Source organism: Dipodomys spectabilis, unplaced genomic scaffold, assembly GCF_019054845.1.
Source record: "Dipodomys spectabilis isolate Male_0828 unplaced genomic scaffold, ASM1905484v1 ptg000262l, whole genome shotgun sequence".
NCBI classification, from domain to species: domain Eukaryota; kingdom Metazoa; phylum Chordata; class Mammalia; order Rodentia; family Heteromyidae; genus Dipodomys; species Dipodomys spectabilis.
The window spans coordinates 159,371-173,591 of record NW_024870939.1 but is presented as its reverse complement, the minus strand read 5'-3'; the positions used below and the strand labels follow the sequence as shown (position 1 = coordinate 173,591).

The window sequence follows — 14,221 nt, the reverse complement described above, 5'->3', positions numbered from 1 at the left end:
AAGAGGATTTGGTAACACCCTGCTGCCTACCCATTCCAGGAACTCCCTGCACAGGAGCAGGCCCCAAGGAAGAGGAAGTTTGACTCAGTACCCAGCCCAGGGCCAGGTCTTTGATAAGCCTTAACTCTGTGGAAGAATCTGCTTCCTCCTGGCCAAAAAAAAGGGGCGAGGGGAGGCACAGATCTGAGCTGATAGGCAGAGCACATGGCCTTCCTTACCCTCCTTCAACTGCAGGAGATGCTGGGTGCATGGCCTCCTGGGAAATTCATTGTTAGCCAAGGATGTGTTACCTAGAGCTTCCACCAGTGGGTAGGTTGTGCTATGTGCAGATTTAGATGTGGGTGGGGGTGGGGAATAACTAACTAGGGGAAATTGTCTCAGAGTAGTGTCTCATCAACCTGTTAGGCCTTAAGAACCAAGTTATCTGGACAGGAAAGTACTAGTCTCTTTCTTGGAGGGTCTCTGTGGCTTAGCAGTTATTTATTCTTTTGCATGCTTTTCTGGATGTCAGGAAGTGCACATGTCATCTCTGTTCTCAACTTTGTCACATTCTGCTAATACTGTTTGTGTAGTGTCAGTTCTGGGTGTTATTAGAGCATCAACTCTAAATAGCTCAAAGTGTTTGGCAAGTATTCTCACCTGTCCCTTGAAGATAAAATCAGTTTTTCTAAACCAAAGATGATGGGAAATGGGGTGTGGGTAGAAAGCAGGAGAAGGGAACCCCAAGTGGCCCTTGTGGGTGACCCAGCTGGAGTGGGTGACCTACTCCTGGCACCAGGGCCTACAAGCCTCACAGAGCGCAAGGAGTGTCAAGAACGCCAGCCTGCTGGAGTGGTGGGGGACAGGGGAATGTGAGGGTCAGACTGGGTTGGAAAGCTAGGAAGAAATGAGGAGGAACACTAGAGAGTGACCTGGTTGTGTTTAGGAGACCTGGGTCAGATAGACATATTTGGTGGAAGCTTGAATAAGAAACATCAGGGACACTGACAAGAATACCTTGGCATGTGTTGCTCCAGTTAGGTCTCCTTGTCTAGAGTGTGCTGCCTTTCCTGGAAGAGCCTTGGGTTAGGGTTAGGGTGGTTAGGGTTAGGGTACTTCTAGGTCTAGGTGAACTGTTGATACAAAGCCACTGAAGTTGCTTTATATCTCTTTTCCACATCCCTTTGCACCTCCCCTTTCCTTGGGAGGTACTCAGGCCTCCTTAGAGCTTCCCAGCACAGGATTTTATGTTTTCTCATAGAAGTTTCAGGGAGAATCAGCTAAATGAGAATCGAAAAAAATTACAAAAATCCACGGGTAATCTCATCCAGTGACCAAACAACTCAGGACCAACTGGGCCCAGTTGAACAGACCTAACTCCAGGCTCAGATAGTACAACACTGCATTCACTCCTCCACCGACCTTCTGTATTCTATGGGATTATTTTATATTGTTATTTAAATAGGAAGCACCTAAAGGAAATGCAAATCAAGACAACAATGAGATTCTATCTCACCTTGTTAGAATGGTCATTATGGAGAAAACAGCCAGCCATGGAGGCCCACATAGGTAATCAAGGGGAAGGATAGGCAGGACGACCATGAGTTTAAGATCAGCCTGGGCTACACCTTTAAAAGCTGAATGCTGATGCCTCATGCCTGTAATCCTAGCTACTCAGGAGGCTGAGATCTGAGGATCATGGTTTGAAGCCAGCCTGGGCAGGAAAATGCTGAGTCTCTCCAATTAACCACCAGAAAACTGAAAATTGCAGTTGTGGCTCAAAGTGGTAGAGCACTAGCTTGAAACAAAAGAGCTCAGGGAGGGGCTGGGAAGGTGGCTCAGTGGTAGAGCGTTTGCCTTGCATGCATGAGGCCCTGGGTTCGATTCCTCAGCACCACATAAGCAGAAAATTAAAAAAAAAAAAGCCGGAAGTGGTGCTGTGGCTCAAGTGGTAGAGTGCTAGCCTTGAGCTGAAGATCTGAGGACAGTGCCCAGGCCCAGAGTTCAGGCCCCATGACCGGACCCCCCCCCTCAAAAAAAAAGAAAGAGCTCAGGGACAGTGCCCAGGCCCTGAGTTCAAGCTCCAGATTGACGAAAGAGAAAGGAAGAAAGAAAGGAAGGAAGAACGAAAGAAAGAAAGGGAGGGAAGAAGGAAGGAAGGAGAGAGAAAGAAGAAGAGAGAGAAAGAGAGAGGGGGGAGGGAAGAGGGAGGGAAGGAAAGAAAGAAAGAAAGAAAGAAAGAAAGAAAGAAAGAAAGAAAGCTATAACAGATGCAGGCAAAGATGCAGCCAAAAAGGAACCCTAATATACTGTTAGTGAGAATGAAAATTTGTTCAACCACTCTGGAAAGCAGTGTGGAGATTCCTCAAAACAAAAATTAAACATATGATTTGGCAATTCCACTCTTGGGCATTTACCCAAAAGATTACAAACCAGAATACAGTAAAACCACCAACACAACCATGTTTATTGCAGCACTTTTTGCTAAGGTGTGGAATTACCCCACATGCCCTATGAGAGAATGAATGAATCAAGAAAATGTGATATAGATACACAATGGAATTTCACTCATCCATTAGAAAGAAGGATATTGTACCATTTGTAAAGATATGGAAAGACCTGGAAACAATTATATTAAGTAGAGTAAGTCATGCTCTCAGAGACAAAGAATGTATGTTTTCCCTTATATAGACGACAGATTGAACTTACAAACTCTTAAGACATTGAGTGATATGAAAGTGTATACAAATATATTAACTGAAATACAGTAGACTCAAGGGAGAACTCAAATAGTATAATTCCTTAGTAAGGCAACATCAAAGTTCATCAAAATAAAACACCAGGAAATGGGTACTTGAAAGAGGTAGGGTGGAGTAAAGGGGAAAGCGTAGACAAATGAAGGGAAGAGGTGGGAAATGCAGACAAGAATCCAATATATACACTACAAAATTAGGAAGAGTGGGGGGAAAAGTAGGTAGGGGAAGGATGGGTGAGAATGTTGAGAGGGGTGACAGTGATCAAAATATATTCATAAACTGCTTTTTTAAATGGAAACTCTTTGTACAACTATTTAAAGATAATAAAAATAAAAATAAATGAAAGGCATATATTAACTCGCCACTAAAATGAATGGTGAGATAGGCAGAAATTTATAACGGAGTTCAATGTAATGGTTTTCAAGGATTACAAAAAGTATTTCTCCCAGGAAGAGGAGGTTGTAAGAGAAGGAGCCTTATTTTATTTCTTACTTTTAGTATAATTTTATTGTCTTTAGTTGTACAAAGGGGTTAAAATTCAACATGTCAGTTTATGAGTACAATGCATCTTGATTAGTGTCACTCCTTCCATCATTCTTCCTCAAGAGAAAGGACTTTGGTCCCTCCTTTCCAAGATCTAATCTTCCACATAATAAATTCTCAGTAAGCATGTGAATGAGTGGATTCACCTGTCCTCTACTAGAACAAGAAGCAAAGCCTAGAGCCATAGGAACTTAGCTGGTTTCCCTCATTTCTCCTTCTGCATGCTTTCCACACTCACCCCTCCCACTCTCCTCCCAAGCTAGTTACTTCTGATTTTCCTTAGAGAAAAACAGTCTCACCTATCTGAAAACCCAACAAGGCAGCAGACATTGGGCCAATTGTGAGGACAGAGGGGGAGAAAAAGCCATTCCTGGCCACATTAAGGGGACAGCCAGAAAAAATGCGAGCATCTCCTAACCACAAGGTAGAATAAAGGAAGGACTGCTCTGAGAAAGGGATAATTACTTCTGACATTCGGGCCAGGCTTTGACAGGCAAATAGTAAATGAGAGGGTGTGCCAACTTGAGATCTAAATTTTTCAAAACACATAAAAATTAAATATCTTTCTAGGGTACAATGTGTTCATTGTATAAAGTCAGATCTGAATAATTAATGTTCCTATCACCTTAAACACTCGGGATCACATTAATAACTAGTAATTAATAACAGTTTCATGGTTACAATGTGCACAATGCACAGTCTTGTGTATTATAAGATATGCTTTATTTATAAGATATTTCTTTGTTGCTTTGTATGTCCCTCCCCCATGGTATAACCCCTGTTTTCATTGCATTTAATGTTAGTATAATTTGTGGAGGGGAAGGGAAAAAAACAAATGGTGTAAATAGGGATACAGGTGGACCCATTGCAACAATGAGATGTACAAGTCGTTATGTCGAAAAATGAACTTTACAACTTTGGCGCGGGGTAGGGGAGGAGGAGAGGGAAGGGGGGGGGAGATGGGAAGGGATGGGAAGGGGAAACAAAGGAGGGGACAACAATGCTTGATAAGAAATGTACTCATTATCTTGCCCATGTAATTGTAACCCCTCTGTACAGTATTTTCACAATATAAATAAATAAATAATATATGCTTGTCCAGAAGATGATACCTCCGTGACCTTTCACCTTTTTGTGGGCTTGGGCACAAAGATCGCTAGCTCAGAGGACTTAAGTCAAGCTTCTGCAGTGTCTGGAGCCCAAGACACTGAGTTGGGGAAGGGCAGCCTGTATGCAGAGGTTGAGGCAGGGGAGGGAGCAGAATCCAAGAGAGTGCATGCAAAAGGAAGGGAAATAAGTCTCAGACCAAGTTATGTATTAAAAATCTTTGCCCAGGACTCTGTTGTTTCTGGGCTGAGTTGTGAGCTCTGTGGAGCTCATGAAGAAGCAGGAAGGAGATAGTACAGCAAACTTACCCTAGCAAAAGATAAAAGACAACAACAACAACAACACAACACAACATTGTTGTTAGGAGAACCAGTTTGACAACTGCTGTACTAGCCCAGGGAATGATGGTTAGGCCTGGATTGGGGCAGGTCCTGGGGATGCAGAGGATGGATAAGATGGTCATGTGAAGTCTGGGTGTGTAGGAGGGTAAGTGCTGATGTGTCTTGAACCCCGCCCAGAACACAAGAGAAGGTGGGTGGTGATGAGTTTATTTTTGAACCTGAGACTTTGGGGGTGCAGGCCTTAACAGAGGAATGGGGTGGAAGATGGTGTTTAGGGTTCGAAAGCAGGAGAAGCATCTATGGGACAGATTAGTGGCTACATTCCATCCTTGTCTGCCTGGGCTGTAATGGGGAAGATGGCATTGTTCTCTGTCCCAGGTGGCTTGGACCCTTTGAGACAAGTCACAGACCTTGGGTTTCCTTCTTTCACACTTTTTAGAATTTAGAGATGCTCAATAAATTATTAATAAACATAAGAAAATAATGTTTTAAAGCCCTTAAAAGGTCTAATATTTCGAGGTCAGTGCTTAGAACCATCCTAGTAACCCTGGAACTTCAATTAAACTCCTTTTGTTGAAGTCTTCTTGGATCTTATTCCTAACAACTCCAAAATCTGGTGGGGTCAGGGGGTAGTGCAGAGAATCTGAAATCTAAACCATTTCTGGTCCTAAGCATTTTGGATAAGGGATAATCACATCAGAGTCCCCATTATGCACACTAAGTGCTGAATAAGATGACTTAGGACAGGTAATCAGTGCTCACAAATGTCACCGCTACTATTATTCATCAAAAATCAGCCACATAACAATCCCATAACTGAACCACGGGAGGTGGGAAATCAAGAAATCCAGCTGGCTCCTTCCATTGCCTTTACGTTGGCCCAGCTGACTCAGCCGTTGTGGGAGCAGGCAGCAAGGCCTCACTAGCTTCTGGGGATTTGTACATCACTGGATTCCTTTTTGATTGTTGGTCGCAGGGCTTGAACTCAGGGCCTGGATGCTGTCTTTGAGGGTTTTGGGGGGGGGGGGTTGCTCAAGGCTAGAACTCTATCACTTTGAGCCACAGCTCCACTTTCAGTTTTAGGTGGTTAATTGAAGAAAAAGAGGCTCACAGATTTTCCTTCCCCAGACTGGCTTTGAACTGTGATCCTTAGATCTCAGCTTCCTGAGTAACTAGTATTATAGGCATGAACCACCAGTGCCTGGCTATCACTGGTATCTTTGTGATACATCAGAAGCCACCAGCTGAAGCATGATGCTAACTTTTGCAAGCATTTACCTTGTGTTTTAGGAGAGTCTTCCAGAAGCTAGGGTAGTGACAGAGCCCTCTGTATCCCATAGGCCCATCTGCCCACAGTGATTCATATTCCTTACTGTCCCCAGAGTTCTCCTAATCCTGTCCGGCCAGTTCCTCCACACACTCCTTTGCAGCTTTGGTTGTTGTCCTGTGGACCAGGGCCAAATGTGAACTGTCACCTCTTTCTGGGAGAGAGAACCAGGCTATTTTCCATAAGGATGCTACATGGCCAGTGCTGGCCTTCACATGCTAATCAACGTATGGACAAGTCTCCAGGGGCACACACCTAGCACCCTGGTCCCACCAGCTCCCCTCCTTGTTCATGTCTGCTCTATGCTTTCCATTTCTTCCTTCCTGATCAATTCTCGCTCTGAAGATTTTTATGCCCACCTGCTGCCCACCACTTCCCAAGCTCCTGACTCCGTTTCTCATGGCCAACTTCCTGCAGCATGGAGAAGAAAATGGGGAACTTGGCAGTTCCTTGAGTATGTCTGCTCCCTCCTCCCCAACTCTTTTCCCTCTGCCCTGCATCCCTCTTCACTCACAGGCTTACACTCATCACTTTCTTGGGACCCAGAGCATCCTGCTTCCAAACAGATGTACTGGAATCTCCCTTCAAGGAGGAACCCTGTCTTGGGATCCAAACACAGATGAGACATGGAGCTTTTGATATTCCAGCTTTTGATATCCAGTGAAGTAGGCAGGAGCCTAAAATCAAATCCTGATTGCTACTAAAGCCAAAGCAGGACATGGTCATCTGATGCTAAAGACACAGCCTAGGTGCCTGTCTAGATTGCCAGTTCTATGCAGGAGCAAAGGGCAGGAGTGGGACGGCCCTGTTCTGGTACCCAGGGTAATGTAAATGCCATTCAACTCTCAACGGCATTTCCCAGAAGCACATCTGTGGATGGGTTTCAAGGTGGCTTTAGTTCTATGAACTCCCAGATGAATAGGCTGGTCCGTCTTCTTACAATGGTTTCTGTTGGAAACTTGTCTGCGTTCCAAAAAATGAATTATAGGCATGGCAATCCTCGTCCTGTCTTGAGGGCAGGCCCTGGCTCCTACTCTGTTTCAGGGAGTGAGAGGAGGGACCAGGCTTTCATAAATGTTTTTTCTTCCGTTATATGTGGTTTTCCCCTCAACACCTTCCTCTCTCTTCTTTTGCTTTTAGAAGTCTACAATCTTGGGATTTCCCAGGGAGCTATTTAGACAGAAATAAGATGCTGGCAGTAGTAGCCTAAAAGGGATTCATGTCCACTAGGGCTGGGTGACCTATGAGCCTGCCTTCTTTTCTGAGATCCAGTAGCAAGTGGTTTGGACACTCAGATGGCAGAGCTCTAGGCTGCCACTGCCACACCTGTGTCTCTGAGCCACTGTGGCTGTAACTACCACTGCAGCTAGACTCTTCTTGCTCTTTCTTTTCTCTCTCAGGAATCCCAGAGCCTGCCAAGGCCATATGTTCCTAGAAGATCTCGCACACTCTGGCTTTCTAAGTACAGCCATGCAGCCTGAGTTCTAGATACCTAGACAGCAACTCGGTGGTCCTGGTTTATGGGGGAGACTGACATAGAAGGAAAAAAAACCCAAGAGACAAATGGAATGTGGCTCCCAGAAAGGAGAGAGGCCTGCTGAGCCTGTCATTTAATGCACGAAGCGTTATGCCTAGTTACATACCTGGGGTTTCATGACCAGTGTGGTGTAATGATTCAACACTGTCTTGAGCACAAAAGTGGGACAGATTTGAGTCTGAATTTGGCTACGGGAGCTTAGGAAAATGCCTTAGTCTCTTAAAGCCTCAGTTTCCTCATCTGTACAATATCCACCAGCTGAACAGGAAGGCAGAGAGATTATGAGAACCAAGTAAGACAATATATGCAAACCCCTCTTCTGGGCCTATAACCAGTCCATAGTTAGTGTTTCCCCACCCCACTTCCCTGTGCTCATGCACTCGCGTGCGCACACATGCGCGCGCGCGCACACACACACACACACACACACACACACACACACACACACACACACACACACACACACACACACACACACAAAGGCCTAGTCCCTATCTTCCTGATCCTAGGCCTTACCAAGCAGAACGAAGCCAAGACACCAAAAATCTCTTTTCCATGAAGGTACCAAAAGTACCTATTCTTTTTGCATTGCTCAAAATAATGAAGCATCTTTCATCCATGGAACATGGTGATTTTGCAAATCTTAATCCCCAAACGGCTTCATGCATTGGCAGTTTACAGGTGCACAGCACAAGTCAAAGTGACTCACCCCAAGGCTGGGGAACTAGCTCTAGTGTTCACCCTTTCCTTTCTGAAGAGATGGAGCTCATCTGTGTGCCAGAGGCTGCCTGCCGTGGGGCCCAGGAACTGTGCTGTGTTTACCTTGACTGTCAAAGGTACGGGTGGGAAGGAGACATGAAGAGAGCTCATTAGTTCAGGGACAGTTCCTGCCAGGCCAGTCACGCTCCCCTCCAGAGGCATGCAAAACATCCCCATGGCATCATCCTTTGACGCAGGTCTGGATCACTGGCTGACTTGGGCCCAGAATGGTTTGTGGCAGTGCCAGCAAAGTCAGAACGTGCCTGTTCCCCAGCTTCAAGGGAACTAAGCCACTAAGACTCTTCCTGGCTAGGGCAGGGATTCTTGCCTCAATTGCCTCAATTGGACTAGAAACTTACCTTTTGAAATGTTTCCAGGGACCCCCCAAGAAAGAACTACATTTCCAAAATTAGCATCTGTGGGGCTACAAGAAAGACCACCTAGGTGGGTTTCTCATCCATTTCTTTCCCGGTACCTCCTATACCAATTCGGTGGTCCACACTCCATAGCAGTAGTTGAGAAGCCCAGGCCAGGCCCTAGGTTCAGCAGTGGAAAACTCTTTGGATGTTTATTTCAAAAGCCAGAAGCTTTATGTGAGTGAGTGAGTGAGTGAGTGAGTGAGTGAGTGTGTGTGTGTGTGTGTGTGTGTATGTGTGCGCGTGTGTGCATGCTCACGCGCGCAATGGCTTTCTGTATTCCAAGAGCAGATTCCTGTGTCCACACTTAAGTAAGGAAGTACAAGATGCCTGCATGCTTCCTGTGCAATTGAGGAATGACCAATAAGACTTCTCTAGTATTTTGCACTGATTTGCATCTACTCCTAGGATGACCTGCCTGAGGCACAGCTCATCTGTGTCACTACTGAGATATCTTTCTGTATCACTATTTGGAGACATCTTTCTGTATCTCTATTTGGTGAAGTTCATGTTATTTGCAGAACTCAGAAAACCTTCCTTCTTTATTGGAATTTTACTGCTTTGTTTCCAGAAACCTCCAGTACTGTAACAAAAGAGTACATGAGGTCATCTGTTGGCATGGGTGCCCACAGAACCCCATGTTCATAATGACCTTGAACTTGGGAGTTTCGCACTTTGCAAGTACAGTCTGACCTTCCTAGGGTTCTTAGAATCTGTGTCTTGTAAAGGAAGTCCAATGGAACAATGAATGTGAGTGAGGCCTAGAGCCTTGATTCCTGGGGTCCTTCCTGTTACTCCCCACCTCCCACAAAGAGGTCTCTGCTCCTGCCATGCTTTGTCTCTAGTAGGATCTAGACACACACAAAAATGTTGGGAGTAGGTTCATGCACCCCCTTTTATCTTAGGGTGGAGTATGGTGGCAGCTGTCACCATGAACTGGGAACTCTGCAGCATGTTCAGTGGGTAATTCAAGAAGGGCAAACCTGTCTGTCTCCCCCGATCCAGGTAATTAGTGCATCCTGAAATGGGAGGTGTGAAACCTTTGTGGTATCACCTTAGCTTAGGGCAACAAGTCCTTGGGAAGAAGAGACAGCTATCTGGCTGGACTTCCCTCTCCCTAGCTGCATTATGGCACATGGTTTCAGCAGCATGGGTTCATGGGGGACATCAGGCAGTCGATGGGTCCCTTGTCCACTTGTCCACTTTGTCACTGAGCCTATGAAAGACTGTATTCCCTCTACACATACCTCCTGCCCAGAGGAGCGTAGTGATGCAAACAGCAATCAGAAAACAGCATGATGTGCACAATGGCAGAAATGTTCTTAATGTCAACTGCAGTGAACACTAAAAATGGTTAACATGGTCAATACATTATGATATTTTCCCGCCAAACATATATATTTACGAGGTTTTTTTTTAACACAATGCTAGTACAGTTGGAGAGAGACTGCAGCAGGAAGAAACCCATTGCCTTCCACAAAGTCTTTCTCCCTGCTTTTTGAACAAGGGGTCCCACATTTTAATTCCCACTGAGCTCATTAAATGAGGCAGCCAGGCCTGCATGTTGGCCACACTACCATGTGTTTTTGCCTCTCACAGGGCCTGCCCTCCAGGCCTTGAGGAAGTCATTTGCTGAGCCGACATTTACCTTTTCTCTCTGCTTCCCTGACAGGTATCGTGTTGGCCGTGTGTCAAGCTCTAGAGAACAGCACGTCCCCTCTGAGCGGTGAGTTCAGTCTCCTTTAAGGATGCAGATAGGGTGTGGTCTGTGGATGTGACTTCTGAGGGGCCTGAACTCTCACCTAAAGAGCTCTTTCCTGGGCCTCCTGCACACATACCCTGGCTTATCCCCAAGCCCTTCCATCCTCTCTTGGAAGCAGAGAGGAGCCCATGGAAAGGTTGTTGACTGTGGGCCTGAGGGAAGTTGTGCTGGATCCCTTAGGGGGCCACCTGCTCCCATTGCCCATTGACTGTGCAGACTGGTTGTGTTGGAAATTAGGGCCTAAAGGGCCCAGTTCTGAACCATCCACGCTTATCTCGCTCATGTAATAATCAGTGTTCTCTGCTTCTGCCTAGTGGTCTTTGCCTAGTGGTTATTTTCTGTTTCATGCTTTGATATTTGTAGCAATGGTTTCCTTTTCTATTTTCAATTTTAAAAATTATCCATCAGCCATTTGGCACGCTTGGGAAGTATAAGAGGCAAACCCTTGTCATCCCAGCACGGCAGAGAAGTAACCATTATTATGATTGTACCTTGCTTGTAGCCTTTGTTCCTGCCATTCATGTTTTTATATGGTCCCTTCTGGTCATTTTAATTCCTGCTTTTAGAACTCAGGGGTTCCATGTAATTGGAATATCCTGAAATCTATCTTTTTAAAATGTTGCCACATCCTGTTCAATAGGCACATGAAATTTGTGTTCTCCTCTGGATATTTAAGGTGTCTCCAGCTTTGTCAGTTATGATGCTGTATCTTCCTGCATTTCCTTTTATGTGGATTAGTTCTCAATATATACCTCCAAAAGCATTTGGAGATACTTGATAGGAACTGCCGAACAGCTTTTCAGTGAACTCTGGTTAGCAGGGCCTGAGCCTGTAAGTCTTGCTGTTCCCTTGTTAACATAGGGCATATTTCCCTGGCTTCTACTCCCATCTGCTCTGCTGCGTCTCCATGGTAATCAGAGAGGTCTGTGAGAGGGGGCAGATTTCCATGCATTCACTGATATTCTAACCAGTCACCCACAGTTTCTGGTACTTTACTCTTTGCCTCTTCCAGACCTTTCCTTCCACAGCCTCCAGAGGCAATGCCCCCAATTCCCCTGGCTACCATTGTTTCTGTCTTCCCCTCCCCCATTAATAGTTATGGTCATGCAAAAGGTGGTGAAGCCACCTGGTGGCCTATGATGACCTCTATGTCACCATCTCTTCCTCTATGTCATGCTTTGTGCAGAGGTGTGTGAAATGTGGGAAGGAGTAGAAGGAGTTGAAGGTGTCCTTCGGGAGCGCAGGGCCTATCAGTTTCCATAAAGCGGTTCTCCCACTTCTGAACCACCCCCCACAGCACAGGGCACTGACACGAACATATGGAAGAATCACCCCAACCCCCTTCCTGGAATGTACTTCCTACCAGCACCTCTTTATTTAGCCTTTACTCTGTAAGTAGATGATGCTGTCTTTCATTTTAAATTTGCATTTATTTTAATGTTGCTTTCTACTTGCATTTATTGACAGGTACACACTATTTTTGTAAAGATGTATTCATTCATATGCAGAGTGACTTTCACATCAGAGTCCTTCCTAACTCCTATGTCCTGGGTAGAGCCATCCATTGAATGGTGTGTAGATGGCGATTTTAAGACAGGAACTGTAAGAGCTTCACCCATATTATAAATATCAATCATGAACATAAGATCAGTTTTGATACATTCCTGACTGACCATTGTAGCCAGAGGCCTGTTGGGATAGTCAAGATGAAGCCCTAGCATTAAACAAGAGCATCATAGAGAAAATTGTGAATTCCATGTACCATTCACGGGTTGCACATGGGTTCAAAGGGCCGATCCCATGTGGTTTCCTTGTGAATTTCTGGGATGGGGCAAGGGAAATCTAATCATGTTTTGATGGTTGCCCTGGCCTTTCTTATTAAAATATCTTGATTTCTTTCTTCCTCTTGGTAAAGGAGGTAAATCATACCAAAGACATAGGACACTGATTGTCATCAGTGAATGTGTCTCAGACATTTACTTTGGGTGGAACAGTGGAAGAAAGGAAGGCCTTAGGCCTACTTGGTCTCAGTCTTTTCAAGTCACTAGGCAAGTTAATCATCAGGTTTCTGTTTAGGTTAGTTTCCTCGCCTGTGGACTTGACTCAGGAATGGCCTGGGTAGATTGATAGAGAGGACTTGGAAAGCCCTGCTGGGAAGAAGCGTTCAGAGGACACCTCAGGGTTGCAGGAAATAGTGCAGTGCTGAGTTGATGGCCATGGTGGCAGTGTAGGGAAGTGGTATATGACCGCCATGTAGAAATGGCGCTCCATCTTCATGAGTTCTGCATCTGAGGATTCAAACAACTACAGATCAGAAATCATTGGGGAAAACTGCCATTCTGGTGAACATGCCGCCAAACTCCCCATCATTATTTCCTAAATAATACAGTAGAACAATTTACGAAGCCTTTCAAGCCTTTCCACTGTTTTCAGTATACTAAGTAATCCAGACATGACTTCCAGTGTGCAGGAGGATGAATAGAGGCCATATACAGTTACTACACCATTCCCTATAATGAACCTGAGTGCCTGTGGATTCACTGTCTGGGTTGGAGAATGGTATGATAACAAATCCCCCAGGGATCCAGAGGAGGGGCAACTATATTTAATGCTCTTGGAACTAGATGCTACTTTATTTTCATTGCTAGAAGCATCCCAAGAAGTGAGCCTTTTCTGTTTTGTCCTAAAGGAGGCTACCCTACAAAGGACAAGAGAGCATAGGAATTTATTAAGATGGTCTGGGCTATCTCAGATGATTGCTTGCCATAGACATTAAAAAATGATCTCTACCAGACAGAGTGAAATCAAGAACCTTGGAGTTAAGAAACAAAAATGTTAATCTGGTTGGTTGTCAACTTGTAAAGCATGAGGGGAAATATTAGCTGGAGGCAGGGAGAGGGTGGCAGCACCCCAGCTTAGAACACCTGTCACACCCTCCAAAGGAAGGAGTTATGACCTATCTTCAAAAGACACGTTTTAATACCCCTGAAAAGGGACAGAATGCACCCTGGTTACAAAGTTGTTGGGTGGCTGCTTGCTTAACCCTCAGAAATGTTGCACAGTTCCCAGGCTGCCCATCTGGTTCTGATATTTTCATGAGACTCACTCTAATGACCTAGGGGGTGTGGTGAGGACCTTGCTCAGCTGCCTGGGAGCCAGACTCCAAGTTTCCCTTTGCTATCTGCCTGGCATGATCTGCAAACTCAGGGTGGCTCTCTAGATCTCTGAACTTCTGCTCCTTCCTCTTGCCTGTGTCTAAGGACACCCACCTGGAATCAGGGTGTGTTTGAGGGTTTGCTTAATTTAGTGTCTGGAGGAGACTTTCCAGAGATGATGAAAGAACATGGAAAATTCACAGTGGAGTTATTCATGGGAAAGAAATGCCACCAGCATCAGCTTGCTTGGGGAGATGGTCTGATCAGGTGCGGGCAGGAAGGGGTTCCTCCTGGACTTCTGTCTGTTGAGATGGTGAGTTTGGACTGGAGTGCACAGAAACAAGGCAGATAAGATAAAAAATTATAAGGAAAAAAATCCTTGAAGGCTTTACTTGTTGGGAAAACAGGTAGAACATGGATCAGCCAGCAAGCAAAGGATTTGCTTATTGCTCATCTCATCTAACAAAAGCTTTTCAGAACTTTAAACTGCTTCCCCGTTCCATTGTCTAGAGCTTTCCCACGTGGAGCTGAAGTCATTC

General features: G+C 45.2%; 1 protein-coding gene across 1 annotated transcript in view; it reads left to right on the top strand.

Moving 5' to 3' along the window:
- Tgfa (transforming growth factor alpha) overlaps positions 1-14,221 on the top strand; it is a 98,519-nt gene that overhangs the window by 24,453 nt on the left and 59,845 nt on the right. Inside the window, exon 2 of the mRNA XM_042699745.1 lies at positions 10,438-10,491. Coding sequence (XP_042555679.1) covers positions 10,438-10,491 — 54 coding nt within the window. The remainder of the gene's footprint in view (positions 1-10,437; positions 10,492-14,221) is intronic.